Source organism: Lemur catta, chromosome 1 (assembly GCF_020740605.2).
Source record: "Lemur catta isolate mLemCat1 chromosome 1, mLemCat1.pri, whole genome shotgun sequence".
Classification (NCBI taxonomy): domain Eukaryota; kingdom Metazoa; phylum Chordata; class Mammalia; order Primates; family Lemuridae; genus Lemur; species Lemur catta.
In genome coordinates, this window is record NC_059128.1 from 221,289,798 (window position 1) to 221,311,771 (window position 21,974).

The window sequence follows — 21,974 nt, forward strand, 5'->3', positions numbered from 1 at the left end:
CCCCATCTGTTCCACCTGTGTGTTCAGATTCAGAAGAATTCGAAAGTATTTCTGAAAACTACAAAGAGTTTATATAAAATGTGATCTGGGCTCATAACTCACCGTGAGCCCAGACCCAAGGAAGCTCAGAGGGGAGGGGTCCTCTGAGATGGCCCCGCTGGACACCCAGCCTGGCACCCACCGTTTAAGAAGTCTCGCTGCGTTTCTAAGACTTGATTGATGTCCTGCACCCAGGCCTGCTGGATGTCAGCGTTGGCGGCTTGCAGAATGACCCTCTCGGAAGTCTCTCTGTTCATGAGTGCAAACTTGCACGGGTCATTGTCCACGTTCTCCTCCAGGACCAAGTAATTCATCTGGAAGAAAACAAGTAGATCCTTTTCATATTTAAAAGTTTTTTTTTTTTTTTTTTTTTAAAGCAGCAACATATTACTATTCCTTAAAGTTTTTATTTCAGGAGAAGCTTCCAAATTTTGCCCTGGATCTAGCAGGTCAATACTTTGGTTTCTGTCTCTGGGTGAGTGACGTGACCCCAGGGACCCTGCAGGACCACACTGGAGGCTGGCTCTCAGCCTGCCACTTTTTCTCACAGACAATCACTGCTTTTCACTCAGCCTCCATAATTGCAGGTTATTGTGCTGACAGATCTTCAGGGCGCTGGATCCTGAAGGCCTCGCCTTAGGGAAGCAGATCCCGAGTGCCCGGCTCTCCCTGCCCCTCCTCGTCCCCACTGGGGTCCTCACCTTGATGCTTCTTTTGAACATGTAGCCTGGGGTGAGCGAGCCCTTCCTGAGCAGCTCACTGAAGATGACGATCTGCTCGAAGAGGAACACGCGCCTCTCCTTGCTCCGGGACTGCATGCCTGCATCCAGCTCGATCACGTAGAACGTGTCCTGCTGCAGCAGCTTCCCCTGAGCAGTCAGGGTGCCCTGACGGAGAGAGGGGCCAGGGTGAATCGAACGAAAACGGGGAGACGGCCGTTGCCCCTGTGGTCCACAGGACGTCCCTCTCTGGGGACACAGACGACAGACCTGACATCAAAAGCCCCAGGGCTCTAGTAAGAGACTGAATTAGGACCCACCAGGGACAGACTGTGGCCACTTTCCTGTTCACACAAGGGCCCTGGAGGGAAAGAGAAGAAAGCTATGGAACCACTAAGAGACAGCTCCAGGCAAATGCCAGAAGGAAGGAAGATGAAATTATTCGCTAAAAGGAGGTTCCAGAATTATCCTGGCCCTCTTGTTTTTTATTAAAAGGAAACTAGAAAGCAGGTGACACTTGGAGCTAGAAATGGGCTTTGTGTCCTGTGAGCTCTGAGAGCTGTGCCTGCCTGGCCACTTTGCAGCATGGGCCAGTGACCTGGGGCACTCTCATGGCCACAAACCTAGAGCTCACCTGTGGCCAGCGAAGTGATGGAGGCAGGGCCACAGATACCCTGGTTAGTCGGGCACCTCTCCCTACACCTTGTATTGTTTTAGGATGGGGAATTCTGAAGTTTTAGCCTCTGGCTATAGGTCAACAGGTGATGTGGGGGTACCATACATAGGTCCCCATAGTTTGTAAGCTGGGAGATACTTTTCTGGGTCCTGTGATCCTTCTTAAAACGACTCTAGCTACCAGACCACCTGACACTCAGCTGAGGAGGTAGAGCCTATTTGGTTTGCCAGTTTCTAATGAGATCTTCAGAGATATCCTCATATCTTCAAAGGGAGTGTGGCCCATCCCAGCAAGTCTTCACAGAATCTGTCGGAGAGCCTTGCCTTTTCTACTGCTCTGCAACAAGAAGACCCTGACATCTGAGATGGCAAGCAGAGGGCCCCCTCTGACACGGAAGTACTCTTTCTCAGGGGATGACTGTTTCCCCTTTAATGCAAACATGGGCCATTCCCTGCACATGATGCCTTATTCCAAACATTACCCAGCACCAAGGTCATTTTTCTTTTGTGTTTCTAAGAAACGCCTGCCCTCTGCTTGGCTCCTTACTGCCAAGGTCAGCAGCCAAACAGGCTTATCTCTACCCTGGCCCAAAGTTAATATTAAGCCAGTGACCAGCTAGCCAGGAAAGCTCTAAAAGCTCTATTAATATTACACAAGAACCTGATCATGGATATGGCCCAGCAACACTAAAAGGAAAGCCGGAGGATTTGAAAAGGAAAGGAGTAAAATGAAGGGGCTCTAACTGCCCCTAGACCCAACGCCATGCGGTTAGGGAATAGACAGATGCCCACTGTTCTTCCCAATCAGCTGAAGGAATGCAAAGCAGATTCTCTATGGCTTGATGAAAATGGGAGACAGTGGCATTTGATTTCAAACAGAAGAGAATTCCATGCTTATATGTGGCCTTCTGTGGACACACACACACACGTGTACAACACGGCTCCTGTGAAGTCTAACGTGGGTCAGACAGCACAGTCACACGCCACTCCTATCAGTGGCAGAGTAAGTCAAGCCAGACTCTGTTCAGAAAACGTGGGGACTTCAAGGTTGAAGAGCAAAAGGGATGACTGGGTTTGTTCAGAATAGCCTCAGACCTGGCCTAATGCCAAGGGAAAAAGTGAAAGACTCCACCCAGTATGACTGAAAAAAAGGTGTAAGAACTCAGAGTGTGTTTCTGCTGAGCAACACTGCTCACGCTAATGCCCCAGGTCTACCCTGGAGAACCAGGAACCTATGAAAAATGAACAGCCAAGAAGACCCTCCATGTGGTTCAGACAGGGACACACAGGATGGGCTGGAAGGGCAAGGTAGACAGGAGACTTTGGCTTAAAAACAACATGAATCCAACTCATTAACCCAAACCTGAATATATCTCCTAAACTTACCCATACCACTGTCTGCCTTGTATCTATTCTAGTCTAGTTTAGCCAGGGGAAAAAAAATCCATTTGTTTCTTAATTTTATTTACTTATTTTTATTATTATTGTTGTTATTTTAGTTTTTGTAGAGGTAGGGTGTCACTATGTTGCCCAGGCTGGTCTCAAACTCCTGTCCTCAAGTAATACTCTCATCTCAGCCTCCCAAAGTTGTAGGATTACAGGCTTGAGCCATCATGCCCTAAACCATTTATGTCTTAATTATCTCAGCTTCTAGGAATCCCTTTTTTCCAGAAAGGAATAATGAAATCTTAGGTTGCAGATTACTGGAAAACAGGAGTAGAAGATCCATATCTTTCTGTAAGGGGATCAACAACTACTAGGTACCACTCAGTTCCAATGTTATCACATTAATATTCAAGACATATTATGTTTATTTAGTTTATGAGGTTGGGCTATAAATTAATAACAGTCATTTATTAAGTTTAAATCAGGAAAGTCAATTTGTTCTTCAAAGGTTCGCTGTTATGGGTTGAATTGTGTTGTCCCTCACCCCCTGCCACCCATCCTCCACCAACTCCTATGGCAGAATGTGACCTTATTGGGGGGCAGGGTCTTTACAGAGGCCGTCTAGTTAAAGTGAGGTCATTAGAGTGAGCCCTAATAGAATATGATTGATGTCTTTATAAAAAGGTGGAATTTGGACACAGAGATACAGAGGGAAGGCAACGCAAGACACAGGGAGGATGCCATGTGGACATGGAGACAGCCATCTGCAAGCCACGGAGAGGCCTGGCAAAGATCCCTTCCTCACAGCCTTCAGAAGGAACCATCCTTACAATACCTTGATTTCACACTTCTAAACCTCCAGAAACGTGAGACAATACATTTCTGTTGGTTAAGGCACCCAATGTATGGTACTTTGTTATGGTAGCCCTTGCAAACTAGTACATTCACTTAAACCCAAATCCTTGAGACATCTAACTATTTCCCTTAAGACATGATTCCCCTCTTCAAAGAACAGAGATATGACTGTAATGTGTTAGAGCTTCAAACGTTCATTTAATGAAAAAGCCAGTCACTACACAGACCTATTTATTAGAACCACCTTCTCAAAAATCAAAAAATAGATAAATAAGGTGTTCCATTCTCCTGTTTCAGTTCCACTTCTATCACACAGTCCTGCTGTCTCTCACATTCCCAGCATTTCTCAATCAAGCAAGAAAAGGGAAGAGTCAGCGCCAGGTCAAACAGTTGTAAAGAACTTTGGGTCTTTCCAGCCTCTGGGAATTCTGACTCCAGCCTGGCCGACTGCTCTGTAACTTCCTATGACTGCCCAGGCGTTGGACTTGCTCAACAGATGCATCTTCCAGGCCTGTGGACCAGGGGGCCCAGGCACAGAGGCGCAGTGGCCAACAAAGGAGGCAGAGGAGGCAGGACACAGGGCTCCAAAGGGCACAGGCCTCAGTGGCCTGGATCCCTGTGCCCAGGAGAGAGAGGGCTCCAAAGCATTCTCAAGGACTCACCTCAAAGCCCTGCAGGCGTCCAAGATTCATCATGTCATTGCAGCGTTTGGGAACAAGGCACATTAACTCCACTGCTTTCTGTGGAAAGAAGAATTGTCATCAGGAGGGGCACAGCACTCAGGCGGGAAGCTCTCAGCAACTCAGTGCTGGGAGATTGGGACCTCGACTCGGGCGGCTCTCTTATTCTAGAAAAGGACACTGGTCCCGGCTGTCCACTCTCAGGGAGTGTGGGGCTTTCTGTTCTAGACAGGGGATGTTGGTCATAAGCCAGTGACCACACGTGGGGGGAATGGTACTCAGCCCATCCTTTCCTATCCCCTGCTTTTGTTTAACAATTCCCTTTCCTTTTCATATTTTCTTTCTTCTCTCTTTTGTTTCCTGGCTGCCCAAGCAACAGCATAGCCTGGCTTATGAAACACTAGAGGTTTTAACCTAAAATAACCTGCCAGAATGATCTGTAACCTCTCTGGCTTAAAATAATCCCCATGGTGACACTGTCTCAAAGGACTTCACTTAGGGGGTAATCCTCGGGGTGGGGGTGGGGGATGAAAATGGAATACTTTGTATGTTTGTACATTCAAACAGTACTTGGATTCACAGATAAAGTTGCATATTGAAGCTCTGTGCAATTTACACCCCATCTCTGAGGATGTGAAAGGGGTAAGGGATCACCTTTTCCCACTATATGTCACCGGGAGCCATGAGAACACCAGCATGGCTAAGCTCAGGTCTGGCCCAGAACAGAATTCTTGAGTTCTAGAAAACACTCTGTTCATTAATACTCGCCATTCCTCAACCCGCTGAGTAGCTGTCTGCAAGGGCCTCTTATTGTCTAAGAGGGAGTCAGCCTGGATCCTCCCGAGACGGTCTTTCCCCTTTAGAGACAGACACCCAATATGGTCCCTAAGAACAGCAAGTGTTACAAGCAGAAAACTCACCTCAATATCTGAACACTCCAGCCCAGCCTTCTCACTGTATCTCAGGAAGTCCTAGCAAGTAGGGGAAGCAGGGAAGGGTGTGGGAAGGGGTGAAATTAGTTAGTAAAATAGGCAGAGAGCTATAAAAAACTTATCATAAAAATGTGGTAACACCCTAAAACCTTTTCAGCAGAAGTGGCCATGGTTTGTAGTAGCTGAGAAACAAAATTATGAGTCATGTTAGACATGGTAACGCAGAGAAAACTCCCAGAATGTTCAAAGTCTCCAAGCTATCAGGAAAGGAGGGGTGAGAGGGAGGGAGGAGGGAGGAAAAGGGGATTATGACAAGAAAAGATGGGGAAAGTAAAATCTTTCTTTTCTATTTAACCTCACATATCATCTCCATGAGATGAATCAAGGCATTGTTTAAAATAAAATATAACCACATTTTAGGTATTACTCACCTAAGGCTTCGAGAGCCTTGCTTTTTCCTTTCTTTCTCCCTTATATTCCACTCTGATTTTATGCTTTTATTACTTTTTAGTGTATTTTTTTTTACTATTTTCTAGTTTTATTTTCAGTTAACACAAAGTCTAATATGCAAATCTTATAATGTAAACACCATGTTATGCATTTTCATATTTTTTTATTAGAACTATTTGATAATTTGACCAGATAGAATAACTAATGCTTTCTATTATAAAATGAAGTTCAAAACTACTCAGCAACAAGAAGTCAGTGATTGTGACAAAGTAAGAAACTGAATTGAAAAAACAAAATCAAGTAATAAGAGCAGGAAGAGGGGCCGGGCACGGTGGCTCACGCCTGTAATCCTAGCACTCTGGGAGGCCAAGGCGGGAGGATCACTTGAGCTCAGGGATTCCAGACCAGCCTCAGCAGGAATGAGACCCAGTCTCTACTAAAAATAGAAAAAAATTAGCCAGGCGTGACGGTGTGTGCTTGTAGTCCCAGCTACTGGAGAGGCTGAGGCAGGGGGATTGCGTCAGCCCAGGAATTTGAGGTTGCTGTGAGCTATGGTGATGCCACAGCACTCTAGCCCAGGCAACAGAGCAAGACTCTGTCTCAAAAATGGAAAAAAGGACAGGAAGAAGAGCCATGAATTTACCTGAGGGCAAAGCTGATCTGAGTAACCAGCAGACCAGATAAAATCCTGCATATACTACACCCCCCTCCACACCCAGTTCACAGTCCTTGGGGACAGTATGGTGGAGACAGACCCTGAGCCTCACTGCTCTCCAGCTCTGAGCCTGGGGAAACCCTGCTCCCTCCCTGACCCAGGCTCCCAGCTTCTTACCTTGAGGAGCAATTGATATTTTGTTATTCTCTGAATGGGCTTAATGAGGAAGTCGCTAAGTGTCAGCCTCTGATTTATCTCCTGTTTTACCTCCTGAAACACAAGGAAGCTATGTTAGGAAAAAAGGAACCAAAGAATTGGGGTGCTCTGGGTCAGGAATCAAAGGCACAGCAGACAGGTCTTCATGTTTTCCAAAAAAGTTTAAGAATCTTCAAGCCACGCAAGAGGTAAAATTGCCTACAGCACTGCTCATTTGTTATGAACAACATATAAGACACACCTCCGTCACCTTCTTGTGTCCCCACTGTGCTTTCACAGCAAGCACCTTCACACCTTGGTGCTCCCCCAGTGCTGGGAGACAAGCTAGAAGGGGGTTATGTTCCCTCTACTGCTCCAGGGCAAAGTCAGGGAAGAAGGGCTTCTCCTAGGACAGGACAAGCCTGCAGAGCTGCGCCCTAACCTCAGATCTCTCTGAACACTCAGCTCAGGGCTCTTTCCAAGTGATGATGTTTCCATCAACAAAATAGATCTCCCAGGCTGGGGCAAGCAGAGACTATGAAGTGGCCGCAAACCCCTCAATCAAGAGAAGGGTCCTCAGTGAGCCCTCCCAAAGGGACTGGTGAGGAGGGCACAGTCTGCCCTGGGGTCACTTAAGAAGGAATGGAGCTTCTACAACAGTCTCTTTGTTACAGGGTCATTCACAAATGGAGCCGTCTCAAGTCAGAGCCCAGACGGGGCCACCTGAAGCAAAGCTGCTCAGGAGAATTTAGCTAAGAAGCCAGTGGCTCTGCTGAGGCAGCTACTCCTGCCATGAATGGGTCAACAGTGCCGAGAGGGCGTCACCTGTGGATGATGACATCTGCTATTTCTAAACATGGATATCTTGGCCTGAGTTTCTCCCCACCCCGGTCCAGCCTGGCCCGAGCAGCTTACCTCAAAGTAGGCATCGTACTCAGCAACGATGTACTCGGAGCGCGGCTTGTTCTGGCAGTACCACACGTAGATGTGCAGCTTCCGCTCCTGAAAGAGCAGAGGGAGAGACATGAGGTCAGGCATCTTGTGCCTTTCATTCAGTCTCAGAGTGCTGTGCTGGCTGCATGTGGACAGAAGGACAAAGCCATGGTCCACACGTGGGGACGCGCCCAGGCAGCTAAACACCAAGGGTATAAAAGTAAACGTAGCAGGCAAGAGACACCTGCCAAATTTCCAAGAAGGTTAGAAAACAAAACAGAACCTCAAAGAAGGGTGAGAAGGAAGGCCAGTCAAGGAAGAGCGGAAGAGAAGGAATTTTAAAATGACCGTGAACGAGCCTGGTGAGGGGCTGGGGGAGGTGGCGAGGGAAGGCACTCACGTGCTTAATGAAGAGCTGTGCCAATCTGTCTTGCTCCTGGATACACTTTTCCAGTTCAGCCAGGAAAAAACTACAAGGAGAGAGGGGAAAAGAGAAGGAAGCCATATTATTTAGAACTGTATTATTTCTCAGTGATGAGATAAATGACAAAAGACTCTCGCCCAAACCCTGCCCCTTAGGGGTCAGATGCAGGAAGAGGACCAGAGAGTCCTGGGCTCCCAGGAAACCTGATCCTCCGGGCGGCATTGACACTTACTCCTTATGCCAGTCATAGATCTGATGAATGTTTCCAAACACGATTTTATCCTTTCCTCGCATATCCTCGGGGACACCCTTTTCTTCTATCCTCTTCATGAAGCCCTGTAGCAGCAGAGGCAATGGTGAGTAGCTACTTCCCCAAGAAAGGTTTCCGGGCCAACCCCACACTGCACACCCATGTGAGCCCACCCGCTCCGCCTGAGTCTGAGGGCAAGCGCTTCTGCAGTTTCTCACTATTCAACTAGGCCTTTATCCCCGTGCAGAGTGACAGACAAAACTTTTATGAAGTGTTTGGGTCCCTTTCTTTGTCTCCAGTCCCCCTAGGAAAGCAGAACACGGAAGAAAACAAACATTTGTCCCTCTTCCCTTCTCTAATCCAAGTGAATCAGGTCTTTAAAGGCTCAGAACTGATACCTCTGGTCTAGAGATAAGTCTTAATATGCTAATACTTTACACTCTGTAAAATGTGACCATGTACAATGTCATTTCAGCTTCCAAATCAGGTTTTGAGGTTGTACAGGTAGCATTTATCCCCATCTGCCAGATGAGAAAACCAAGCACCCGGGTGTTAGATGACTTGTCTTAGGATCACACTACTGACTTCCCTGCATTTCAACCTCCCAGTCTCCAGACTCCCATGTCCTCTATTCCCGGGCTGAGCTGCACATGGAGGTTGCTGTACCCCTTGCAGCCCCCAGCTCCCCTAAAAGATGAGAATAACTTTCCGTAAGTTAGAATTCAGGTCCTCTCTATGCCAGGTTAGTCTGTTTATCCAAGGTTCAGGATAAACAAATACAAAACTCTAAGTCAGCAGATTGCACCAGAGGGCCAAATGTAAGGAACCAGCAAGCAATTTAGACGCGAGGCATTCAATTTTTAGACTTCATATTCTTTCATGTAAGATGATTAACATTAGGGCTTTAAGCCATCCAAATTTTCCATTTACTTTCTTAGGCTTTTTCATCTAAGTTCCTCTATAAAGTGAATCCTTATGAAGATAGAACTGTTTTATTTATTACCAAATTGACTCTTAACTGTAGACCTGTCAATCTTGCTTATTGGTGGTTTTTTCTTTGTCTTCTTGGTAGCTGTAACATTATACTTAAAATCTATGGAAATGTATAAGCCCCAAGATTCTACTAAGAGTGACTTGCTTTGTGGCCACAGTGGCTCATAGGAAGAATATATGGCTACGAAGAATATATGGCTACGTGGTTAAACACCAAAGAAAAGCTCTTAAGACAATAACTTGGTCCCCTAAAACAAAGAGGAATGAGCTCAGCTCTAACCAAGAGACTCCCCTAAATGCTGTAATATTTGGGCCCCTTCCTCCCTCTAAATATCTTATAATATTTCAAGAGGAAAAGAAAAAGTTACCTACATATTCTATTTGATTTATTGCTATTTTTATTTTCATTTCTGCAAATACTCAGAATAAAATATATATATATTTAGCCATCAAATTTAAACACGTCGACCTCGGTAGGGTCCAATATGCTCCTGCGTGGGTGACCCACCTGGAACCGCCTACTCACCTCCACCACGATCCCCAGATCCTTGACATAGTCCTTCTCTGTCTGAACCAGCTCGTTCAGGACAAACCTGAGCGGGAGATTAAGAACAATGAGGGTTCCTCTTCATTGTTAAGCAGGAAATCTTCACACATAAGTTCACAGGGAAGTTACTTGGGCACCTTTATGACAAGACCACTCAGAAGGCCCACATCTAGCACCCCAGAAAGGTGCTTACTGACACTCTCTCTACGTGAGGCCCCACTGAAGAACTGAGGCCACCAAGGCCAGCAAGGGCTTCCTGAGGTGACACACAATAGGCAGAGGAAGAATGATGACACTCATCGCCTAGCATTCTTCTTTCTACTCTTCGTGAGTCTTTTTCCCTCGCCTATAACAGAGCGATTGCACAGACAGAGCAGAAGAATGACAGGCCCTTTGGCAAAACCAAGTTCTGAAAGCTTTGAGGCCAGGGATCAACATGCAACTGTTACTCCCTCAGCTCCTCTTTAGGAGAAAGGCGCTTATCTGATAATCAACCTTTAGGGCCTCCAAAGATATATTAATATAATAGAAGCTACAATTCTTCAGATTGGTATCCATGGTAACGGGGCTGGACAATCCCCAGTCAAGGCCAGAAAGATTGACTGCAAACAGTCCATAATCACAACTTTGAATGCAGCACTCCCTGCCCCAGGATGCAGGATTTAACAACTACAAGGACATTTGCTTTCTTGGTTTCTTTCTTGTTAATCATTTCCACCTCTGAGAGCAGCAGTCCCCACCTTTTTGGCACCAGGGAACAGTTTCATGGAAGACAATTTTTCCATGGATGGCAGGAGGGGGTACAGCGGAGCTCCGTGGCCAGTTCCTAACAGGCCACGGACCAGTACCGGTCAGCAGCCCGGGGTTGGGGACCACAGTCGTAGAGCATTTATTATGTGCCAGTTACTTCCTCTGGGTTTCCCCATGCTTTATAACAAGGTAGGTATTGCAAAGCTCTATTTTATTAATATATGAATGAAACTAAGACAGAAAGGTTAGGTAACTTGACCAAGATTATGAAGCGAGTAGCAGAGCTGGGATTTGACCCCAATTGTATCAGAATCCAAAGACTGTGATCTTTCACTGGGGCCCACTGCCTGGGACACTACTCAGGCTGGCTCTTTGGAGTCCCTCAAGCCTCAAACCCAAACACTTCTTTTTCTTTTTTCTGTCCAGATAGTGCAGAGATACACACAAAATGCTTACAGTTGTACACAGGGGCAGGGTGGTGCTGTGCAGCCTACTAGAGTCTGACCCTTATCATCTAATTGGAAAGAGTTTTGCCAGGAGCCACACAACTGCATTTTTGGCCCCAGTGCAGAAGGGATAAAGTTCTGAGATGTCAAAGAGGGGCCCCAGCACAAGGGTTGTAACCGTTTTGAACCCCGGAAGTAATTCATCTGAAGGTTTTATTCTATACAGCCCTCAGAAGCCACAGAATCCCCGGGTCTAGGGCCTCGGGGCAGTGGGGAGGAGGCACAGGAACACATGCTTCTTTATCAGCATGCCCATCACTTCCAACTGGCTCCCTCGCTCCAACACAGACAATCATGTGTTTTAGGCCACAGGAAGGAACTGGCAAGGCCAAATAGAAGCATTTAAATATATCTTTAGCATGGCCCAAGTTACTGCTCGGAAGAAAGTGGTAAAAGAAAACCCACAGGGAAGTCAGGGTGGGAATTTGGGGCTGGCAGGGCCCTCTGGAGATGAGGTCCAGCTCTCTGTCTCTAGGCGATATTTTTATCCTCAACTCTTTGCTGACAGATAGGGGCTGTCTTAGGCTTGTCAGACTCTGGAGAAGGGGATTGTACTAGGTGCTGCTAGAAGACCTTGCATCCTCTCCTTGAAAGAGAGATTGTGACACATTAGAAGACATTCTGAAAAGTTACATCAAAGATTTAAATTACATGCATCACAATGCAGCATGATTAATTGTAAAATAAATTGAGTTGATAATAAAGCAATTTTTTCAAGTTCAGTTCCTATTAGTAAAAGTTATTTACAAATAAATGTTATTCTTTGCTCCAACTAAAATTATTCCAGCTGAAGGTTAGACTCGTTTCTAACCTCTCTCTTTCACAATGGTAGAGAATGGCTGGTCTTCCACAAAAAACCTTTTAGAGCTTTTGCGCTGGCTGTTCCCTCTGTCAAGAATGCCTTTCCTCCCATGGCTAATTCCTTACCTCCTCCTGGTCTTTGTGCAAATGCCACAACTACTTAAAACTGCAACATGGCCTCATCTGTATGCCTGATTTACCTTACACTGCTTTCTTTTTTCTTTTCCCAGATTCCAACACACTACATAATTTACTTTATCATCTGACTTATCCCATTAGGATGTAAACCTGCTATGACAGCATAGACTTTTGTTGTTGTTTGTCTCGTTCAGTGATGTATCCCACTGATGGCACACAACAGGTGTTCAACAAATGTTTGTTGAATGAATGAGTGACTGAAACTTGAAAAGGAAGTTCATTCTCAACTTTTTTCTTCTCCTGGACACATGACTATCTGTGTTCATCTTTTCTCTCTGGAGCTCTCATTTAACCCTTTGATGTCCTACTGTCATCTTCCGGATTGAGTCTTGGTTCACTATACCTTTCAGCCTCTGGCCTCACGTAGGGTTTATAACTAAACACCTATACATCTTCTCTTTCTTCATGGCCATGATGATGGCACAGCAGGACAGAGTAGGATGATATACAGTAAGAGGGAGGAGACACTCCAACAACTGCATTTGCACAAGAGTTCAGGATGTGGAGAGGTATAGGGTTTTGGCCAGAATGAGAAGAGGGGGAAGAGGCAGGTAAAGTGGGTAAAAGAGGCAGCAGACTTTTGTTGCCTGTTGTAGCAAAGTCAGACAATAGCATTATCTGGACAATGGCTTAAATGACTGCTCAGAGGCCTGTTCAACCTAAATGACAAGAGTAGTGACTGGCTTTGCTAAGGACCACCTTCTGCCTCAAAAGTCAGCTCTCAGATATAAACTTTGCTTTGCCTTGACAAAGGACTGGAATCTCTCCCACTCTGCTCCACCAGTGTAACAGCAGCCTGAGATGCTAAGAGGAATCAGCTTTGTGCAAATTCTAGGAAATTTCCCTTTGGGGATGATATTTCGCAAGCTCTATTCCATTCACCAACTTCTTGGGGTTTCCCCTGGGCGCCTATAAAGTGGAGGGGACAAGTATGGAGTTACAGGGTTTACATGCCACTTGCTCAGTCCCACTATAAGGTGACAGTCCTGCTTTAACACCAGGCCCTCACTATGGCCCTCACCAGGCCCTTGCCTGTTGTCCACTGCACACACGCATGCACCAGGGTGGCATCTGGGGAAGCCACTTACATCCTGCCTCTCAGGGCCTTGGCTTTCTGTTCCTCTTCCAGGTTCCGAGGAGGTGTGGGCGAGGCCATCCCCTCATTCAGGCAGCCTGCGGGGTCTTTCAAGCTCCCCCGGTATGAACCTCCTTCTAGACTCTGAAAAGAGAAGAATAAACAGCCTTAGAGAAGTGTACACTGACAAGTCACTTGGAAGCCCGGTGTCCCCCCAGCCTAGCCACAGACAACTTGGAAAATCAGCAGCCAAGGCTGTTCTCACCGAACCATAATGAAGCACTCGGAGACCAGAGACTTCATCCTCCTGTAGCAGGGAGCCCAGAGCTGTCGCCTTCCTAGGCAATCAGGATGTACTTGGCATCTATATGCTGCCAATTTCCCAGACATAATGAAATTGCCAAGTGACTACCTCTGAGTAGGAGCTCCAGAGATAAAAATAATTATTGCAATTCTGCACCAAATAAGCAGTTAGAAAAGAACATCAGTTGCAGGACCATCAAATACAAATTGATAAGGGCAGAGTAGTGAGAGGAGAACTAGTTTAGTAAAATCGTGTTTTGTTAATTCAGCTACAATTCTTTTGAGGAGGCCAATGAGATGTAGACAAGTCAATAGATTTAGCCTTTTCTAAAAACACCTTTGGTAAGGTTATTTGCCAAGGGCTTTCCTTCATTTATTAATCCTTTTCACTTCTTTTAATTAAGGTGCTGCAGGATTGAAAAAACAAGTTGAAAGGATTAATATCGTACTCCAGAAGGAGCTAAGGGTAAAGGAACCTAAATTCTAATCCCAGATCTGCCAGTCACTGGATGATCTTATGTGAGACAGCTAAAATTGTTCTATGCTTCAGTTTTTCTCGATTTTCAAATCAGATCTTCCCTCTCTACAGATTTCTAAGGAATAGAAGATAATAGTTGTACAATCCCTTTGAAAAATTTAAAATGCCCTACAATGGTGAACCCTCCCCCTAATGGATAGAACTGTTAACAGTAAAAAGCCTCCAAATGGAGCCAATCGTAACATGTTTACAAGTGCTCTGGACGAAGGACCACACAGTGACACTTAGCATTTCACTATGTGAATTGGCAGAAGCAATGTGGATAAAAGTAAGACCAGAGATCAAGGTCAAGTTAGGCAACCATAAAACAAATAATGAGAGACAATCCAAACTGTTCAATGCTTGTCTACGCCAGCCACTGAGGCTAAAAGGAAAGGTTTCACTTAGTAGTTTTAGAAAACATTAGCCCTAAGGTTAAAGTCACAAAGACCAAAAAGTGCTGTCCAAAAAGAAAGACGAGGTTGAGGCCTGGCCCTAAGTGATCTGCACTTGCAGTATTTGTCACAAACTCTCTTAGTTGCTATATTTCAACATAGGCTAAACAAAGGTAGGAGAGAAAAGCCCAAGGAAAAGAAACAAAAAGAGAACAAGGTACCTGATGTGCCATTATATGAGAAAAGAGGGACAATATAAAGACTTGAATTGAAAAACTTAATGCTGAGAAAAGATATCAAACAACTTCTTCCACCACTACCCCCAATCCTCAAATTGACAAAATGTGCCAAGGGCCAAACACGAATTACTAACACTATAAATTAGAATTAAGAGGACAGTGTCTTTAAGCTTGATGGAGAGAATTTCTTTTAACTTGGGGTAAAGATATTTACAGAACAAGTAATCAACCATGGAAGTTGTTATATTCAGAGCAGCAGTATAGGCTAAAAATATAGAAAGGTCAAGAAGGGTTTAGCTCCATTTATAGATACAGGATCTGTAACCTGTTATTAAGGAAATGAGAGTGTCTGGTGCTGAGGCTGGACAAGCGGCAGGCAGGCCTTCCAGGGACATGCCTCCTGGTGCCATCACCAGAGACAGGCTCCAGGCAGATGGGCCCAGCTGGTGATTGATCTGATTACATGCCTTTTACTTCCCCTCCCCCTCTCCTCTCCCCATTGTCCTGTGACAGTCTTTGTTCTGCAGCCTGTTGGCTGGTAGCAAGGTGACTGCAAGGCCTGGGGAACAGGCCTACATCTCTGCCTACAAGGCTCTCCCCATGGAGCATCTGGCTAGTGTGGGCCACTCTCAACCTTTCTACAGAATGAAGAGCATCTGAGGAGTCCAACGTGTCACACGGGAAAATACTTACATGTCCTCCCACCTAACCTGTTCTCTGAGCAAAGCAGCCCAAGTTATCTTTGGGGGAGGACTCTCTGGGATGGAAGCTGTGAGAGGGGAAGAAGAGGGAAATACAGGGTTTGGCTAAGCTATTATATATTCTGGGTAGTCTGCCCCAAATGATGGGGTTGGCTACAATGCTTGTAATAATTCAAGAGCGATTTCCTCTAAGGACCTAGCTACCTATGCTAGAGTTGGGATACTGGGCCTCAGCTAAGGGCAACTAGGGTTGACCTGCAATTGTCTGTGCTGCTCCTGGGAGAAAACAGGCAGTGGTGGCCAGTTATCTGCCACAGTGAGGACTTCTGCCCCACCTGGGGCTCAGGGCCACAACAGTCTCTGTAGACAAAGGAAAAGGTGTATGAGGACAGAGCAACAAATGTTCTGAGGTCAGGGAACGGAGGTGCAAATAGATTGAAAAAGACGACAGTGTGGAGGAAGGCCATCCCCTTGTTTAAAATGAACGTGTTTCCTGGTCACTGGATCTGGGCTGACATACCCATAACATGCCCTTCCTCGAAGCTCCCATAACCACTCTTCACACACAGCATTCATTACACAGTACTGTTATTGATCGTTTTTGTATTCAAGCAAATATTTATCAGGCATCTACTACATGCTAAAAATTTGCAAAGTGCTGGAGAAATGAGGATGCATTGAGGATGCCCTCCATAATCTAAGCTGCAGTGGCTGCTCTTCTGGCAAGAAGAGGTACCATGGAGGATGAACAAAAGCAGCAGGCAGCTCTATGGTGTGGTGGAGCGGGGAGGGAAAGCCAACGGAAAAGGCAAAGCTTTTACTGAGGATTGAGAGATGGAAAGGGGTTCATTGGATACTCCAGTGGGAGGACATTCCAGGCCGGAGCAGCCCTGCGTGAAGGGCCGAGGGGCGAAACCACGTGGGGCAGCCTGGCAAGCTGGAAGTAGCGCAGTGTAGGCAGAATATATGGTGTGAGGGAAGGGGACTGGCAAGTGACTGTTCTGTGAGTTGGGGTGAGTGGGTGCTAGAGAAGGAAGAGGTGAGAAGCGAAAGTAGAATCCTGAAGCATGCAGGGACCAGATGATAGAGTCTTGTCTGTGGCATTAAGCAGTGAGACTTTACCTTCTAAGATCAGTGATGGGAGGATTTTAAGCAGGGAAGTAACGCATTTGGATTTAAGTTTTAAAAAGATCAGTCTTAATGTTCCAAAGAGCTTTCATAGTTTGGGAAAATATCTCTGATATGATAGTAAAGGAAAATAGAACTTAAACTTTAAATACTCTATGATTAACTACATTATTTTTAAAAGGGTTTGGAAGAAAATACACCAAAATTTCAACGCTCAATGTCTAGATGATGATTTATGCTTATACTCTTGTCATTTTTCCAATTCTTTTTGAATAAGTATATATTGCTTTTATTAGTCAGAAAAGAACTATTAAAACTTTTTTTTAAAAAAGGAAAAGAAAGACAGATCACTCTAGCAGTCATGTAAAGAGATATCCAACTGGAATGTGGGAGGAAATGTTTGCTAACAGTCCAGGCAGGAAAGAATTTTGAGCATTAACTCTAAACTGCAAGCTCCACATAAGGAAGGAGAGGCTCTGTGCTTGATCTCAAAGCCTGGTGTGTAGGAGGACTCCAAGGATTTATTGAATAGTGGGAACTCTTGGGGAGAGATCAAAGCTCCTCTGGTAAGGCAATGGCTGGTCCAACACCACCCACCACACCAACCAGTCACCTCTTGGCTGCTCTTCTTTTATAAAAATGTATATATCACACCTGTTAGGATGGCTATTTATTAAAACACAAGAGATAACAAATGTTGGCAAGAGTGTGAAGAAAAGAGAGCCCTAATACACTTTTGTAGGAATGTAGATAGGTATAGCCATAATGGAACAACAGCATAAAGGTTCCTAAAGAAACTAAAAATAGAACTAGCATATGACCCAGGAATCCCTCTACTAGGTATATACACAAAGGTAATGAAGTCAGCTCCTTGTAAAGATATCTGTACCCCGATGTTCACTGAAAAATTATTCACAATAGCTAGGATATGGAAACAAACTAAGCATCTGTTGATGGATGACTGAAGAAAGAAACTGGGACATACACATGTACATAACATACACATAAACACACAATGGAATATTATTCAGCCTTTAAATGAGATATTATTCTCCTTTAAAAAGGAGACCCTGCCATTTGCTACAACACGGAGGAACCTGGAGGACATTAAGCTGAGTGAAATAGGCTGGACACAGAAAGAAAAATATTGCATGATCTCACTTATATGTGGCATCTAAAAAAAAACAAAATTCAAAATAAAATATATAGAAATAGAGAATAAAATAGTAGTCACCAGGGCAGGGGGTGCAATGGAAATGGGGAGACGTAGGTTCAGAGGATACAAAGTAGCAGATATGCAGGATGAACAGGTCTATGGAGATCTAATGTACAACATGAGGACTATAGTTAATGAAATTGTATTGAATTAGAGATTGTTGTTAAATAAGTAGATTTTAGCTGCTCTTGTCACACGTACACAAAAATTACTATGAAATGATAAATGTTAATTTGCTTCACTATAGCAAATATTCTACTATCTACTTGTATTTCATAACATCATGTTGTAAACCTCAAATATATACATATAATTTATGTTTAAAAAAACCTGTATAATATTCTCTGGACAAAAAGGCATCTCTAAGTCATTCCTAGACAAACTGGGGATGGGCACAGGGACAACCACACAGTGGACAAACTGAAGTCTGGATTTCTCAGGCAAATGACTTTTCAGGTTTGTAACTTTGGGTTAAAAATTTGGGATAGGAATCTAAACTTTTCTATGCTGATAAGAGTCTCAGCAATCTCTTCCACAGAGGAATGCCAGATGAACTTAGTTCCTGAAAACATCAACCTCCACGATGGAATGATGGGGGGCCGTTATTTTCTCCCATCTGGACTCTGAACTGCTGCTAACTCCTCCTGGCTGCTGACAGAGCCAGGCAATTCATCCCAAGAGAGCAAAGCACACGCGCAAACACAGCCTGGCCTTTGCTGTGCTCTTCTGTGGTCCACAGGGCTGGCCCAAGCAGGTGGATGCTACCAACGCAGGAGAACAAGAGGGAGGGAAGTCTTGCTGAAGCAGGTAGGACACAGTCTCAGGATGCCAGGCCACCAGGTAGACTAAATAAGAGATCAGTCCTGGCCAGCCCCTTCCCTAAAGGAACAGGATTATTAGCCGGGGTCCACGGGGGCTGTCCTGAGCCCAGTGAACCATTCTGGTGTGCCACCTGATGACAAGAGCTAGAGCTAAGGGTGGGGCTTTCTTTCTAGAGGCTCAATCTTTCATGCCGGAGGGATGGTAGAATCCTGGGGCTCCAAACTATAGTTTAGAGGCATCATATTCTCACATGGCCAGGAGGCTCTTGTTCCTCAAACTTAAGGAATAAAACCAAATCATATAGAATGTTAAGCTATTACCTGCAACATTCACCTAACCACCAGTCTATCGTGATGAATACTAAGTTTCTACATGCTCAGCACCACACTAGGTTACAGAAGATAAAGATGACAGGGTTCCCTTTCCCTGCCCTTCACAAGGCAGCTGAGGTGGCTAAGAACTAATATTTGCAGATGCTTGCTTATCAGTTTACAAAGCACATTTGTATCATCATAACTCTCTTGAGATTTGATTCAGGTAGACAGAACTATCACCATTACCAAGTGAGATAAGAGAGAGGCCCAAATAGACTAACTTTCCCAGGGCTGTAAAATAAGTAGCAAAGACAGGACTAAAACCTAGGTCTTCCAATTCCTAACACACTCTCTGCGAGCAGCAGCAATCCACAGGTCCAGAAAAGGCAGTACTAAAAATCACACAAGGTATTATCTTTAACTCTGGCCAGAAAAAGTACATTACCTCTATTTGGAGGAGGTGGGTGAGCATCCTTTCTTGGTAAACAAAGGCGCTGATTAAAGACCAAGGCTGAGCCAGGTGCAGTAGCTCATGCCTGTTATCCCAGCATTTTGGGAGGCTGAGGCCGGAGGGTCACTTGAGGCCAGGAGTTCGAGATTAGCCTGGGTAACATTGCAAGACCCTATCTCTACAAAAATTAAAATTAAAATAAATTATCTGGTCATGGTGGCACATGGCACCTGTAGTCCCAGCTACTTGAAAGGCTAAAGCAGGAGGATCACTTGAGCTCAGGAGTTCAAGGCTGCAGTGAACTATAATTGTGCCACTGTACTCCAGCCTGGGTAACAGAGCAAGACCTTATCTCTGGGGGCAAAAAAGGACCAAGGCTGGTTGGAGAGAACTCAGAAGGGCCCATTAATGTCCAGAAGGACTCACCAATGGGGGAGTCTTTAGGGGTTTTACCTGCATGGCAAAAGAGCCTGAGAACCCTGTCTTTGTTCCCAAGCAGAGCTTGTGCATCGGAGATCACAGTTCATCAAGGAGGAAGCCTGGTGCAACGATGTCTACATGACTATAAAGCAATAGAGGCAGCTTTTGGACACAGGGGATCTCATGACCTTTGAGTGGAGCTGGGGGATCAAATAAATTCTAAGTGCAGAATTTGGTGCCATCACTTGAACAACAACCAATGAAGAATGCAGAAAGACTCTAAGCTCTACATTAAAGTCCAACCAGGCCAGGCACAGTGGCTCATGCCTATAATCTCAGCACTTCGGACGGCAAGGCAGGAGGATTGCTTGAGGCCAGGAGTTTGAGACCAGCCTGAGGAACATAGCGAGACCTAGTCTCTACAAAAAATACAAAACTTAGCCGGATGTGGTGGCATGTGCCTGTCATCTCAGGTACTCAGGAGGCTGAGGCAGGAGGATCTCTTAAGCCTGAGACTTTCAGGTTGCAGTGAGCTATGATGATCCCACTGCGCTCCGGCCCAGACAACAGAGTGAGACCTTGTGTCTAAATAAATAAATAAATAAATAAATAAATAAATAAATAAATAAATAAATAAATAAATAAAAAGTCCAAGCATACCAGATACTCCTGTGAAATGGAATCTGACTCTGGAAAGGACTTCATTAGTTCTTTCTTATACTGAACTAAGAAAACTCCCACCCACAGGTCTAGGTTCCACCTTCTGGAGCAACAGAGTCAGAACAGCCCTCCATCCCCACGGCAGTGCTACTGGAAGACAGCTGTCATGTGTCTTCTCCCAACTTCTCCCCATACTTAACCTCGGTTTCTTCACCTTTCCTTTAGATGACGTGAACCATGTGGTCTGGTTATCTCCTCTCCAGTTTTTTCAAGAACATTTTAGAATGTTGTATTTAAAACACAATACATTGCTCACACACAGCTTGTGACAGGTGAGGCCCGAATAGCTTTAAGTGCAGTGAGACTATTACTTCTGCTGATCTGTGCATTAACCAGGTCTGGGCTAACACTGGCCGTTACTGGCAGCCACCACGCTGTTGTCTTTTAGTCAAATAAGTACTCCTGAACTTTTATGGCTCCGGATCTTTTATTCTTCTAAGATAAAGAAATAGGATTAAGAGTCCTGGCAGGGAAAATGCACCTTAGTGTTCCTAAACATGGCTGGGATATTCCCAACCTCCTATTGTTGCATTGCTACCTGACAGCTGGATGAGAAGAAAGAGAAGGTAGAGGAGAGGACAAAGAATCAGATTTTGGTGACAAGATTCTAAGAAAGCAAACAGCTGCAACCTCACTACTTTCTGTGATATCCTTATAACCGCTTGGTTTTGTATGTTAAACCAAAGAAATCTCTAATTCTGGGCTCATTGTAGGTCCTCAAGTGTAGTTATTGGTGGAAGAAATTAAAGCCTTTATTATAGTAAACTCTCCGCAGAAAGGACATTCATTCAATAGACATTTATTGAGACCCTGCTATAAGGCCAATCGATTCTAATGCCATCCCACTCTCCCTCTTCTCTGGGAAACTTGCTCTAATGGGACTTCTCAATATCTTCACTCACATGTTTAACACCAGACCCATTGATCACACAAATTAGAGGCCCTAAGAGACTCTCAACAGTGCAAAGGTTAGCAGCAGTAGCAGGAAAAAGGTAATCCGAAATATAAACAAATACAGATTTTTGGAAATAAGCATTCACAAAGAGCCCGATAAATAGGAGGAAAAAATAATATTGTCCTATACAACTTACCATTTAGCTGGAAAGGTAAACTACAAATGCAAACATTAAGATATTTTAACAACTAACACAATAGGGCCACCTAAGAGCTGTCCCTTGGTGCATGTGGCTATAGTAATTGCCATGTGATTACAGAGGAAATTTGGCCTGGGCTGATCAGAGGAGCTCTTGTGAAGAGATGAAATTTGAGTGGAACCTTGAAGGACCATTATGTTTTAGATAAGCAAAAATAAGAGGGCAAACATTCCAGAGAAGTGGGGTGGTTTGGGCAAAAGCTTGGAGGAAGGAAATCCAAGTAGGTGTTCAGGGATAGGGAGGAAAACAGTTTGGTTGAAGCAGAATTCATCAACCAGAATCATAAGTGGATGTTGCAGAATAGACCACAACATATCAGAATACTGGGTAAATGTGGACTTTTTCTATAGACCAGTGATTTCCAAAATTTGATGACATCAGTGAACATAATTTTTTTCATGTACTCCTAAAACATGTAACTTATTTATAAATTATTCATAAATTATGTATCTGTGTTACTGTACTATCATTATGCACATAACAAAACATACATGAAACATTTTTAAATGATGATATAAAGACATTCAAATA

General features: G+C 44.6%; 1 protein-coding gene across 4 annotated transcripts in view; it reads right to left on the reverse strand.

The window, feature by feature from the left end:
- Window positions 1–21,974, reverse strand: part of LOC123630464 (kalirin-like) — a 115,005-nt gene that overhangs the window by 47,251 nt on the left and 45,780 nt on the right. For all 4 annotated transcript variants that reach the window (XM_045540112.1, XM_045540111.1, XM_045540110.1 and 1 more), the window contains 10 exons: window positions 13,077–13,207; window positions 9,713–9,779; window positions 8,176–8,279; window positions 7,920–7,989; window positions 7,502–7,588; window positions 6,569–6,661; window positions 5,275–5,325; window positions 4,337–4,414; window positions 741–926; window positions 182–353 (listed from right to left, as the gene is read on the reverse strand). In XM_045540112.1, the coding sequence (XP_045396068.1) occupies window positions 182–353; window positions 741–926; window positions 4,337–4,414; window positions 5,275–5,325; window positions 6,569–6,661; window positions 7,502–7,588; window positions 7,920–7,989; window positions 8,176–8,279; window positions 9,713–9,779; window positions 13,077–13,207 (1,039 nt within the window). The remainder of the gene's footprint in view (window positions 1–181; window positions 354–740; window positions 927–4,336; window positions 4,415–5,274; window positions 5,326–6,568; window positions 6,662–7,501; window positions 7,589–7,919; window positions 7,990–8,175; window positions 8,280–9,712; window positions 9,780–13,076; window positions 13,208–21,974) is intronic.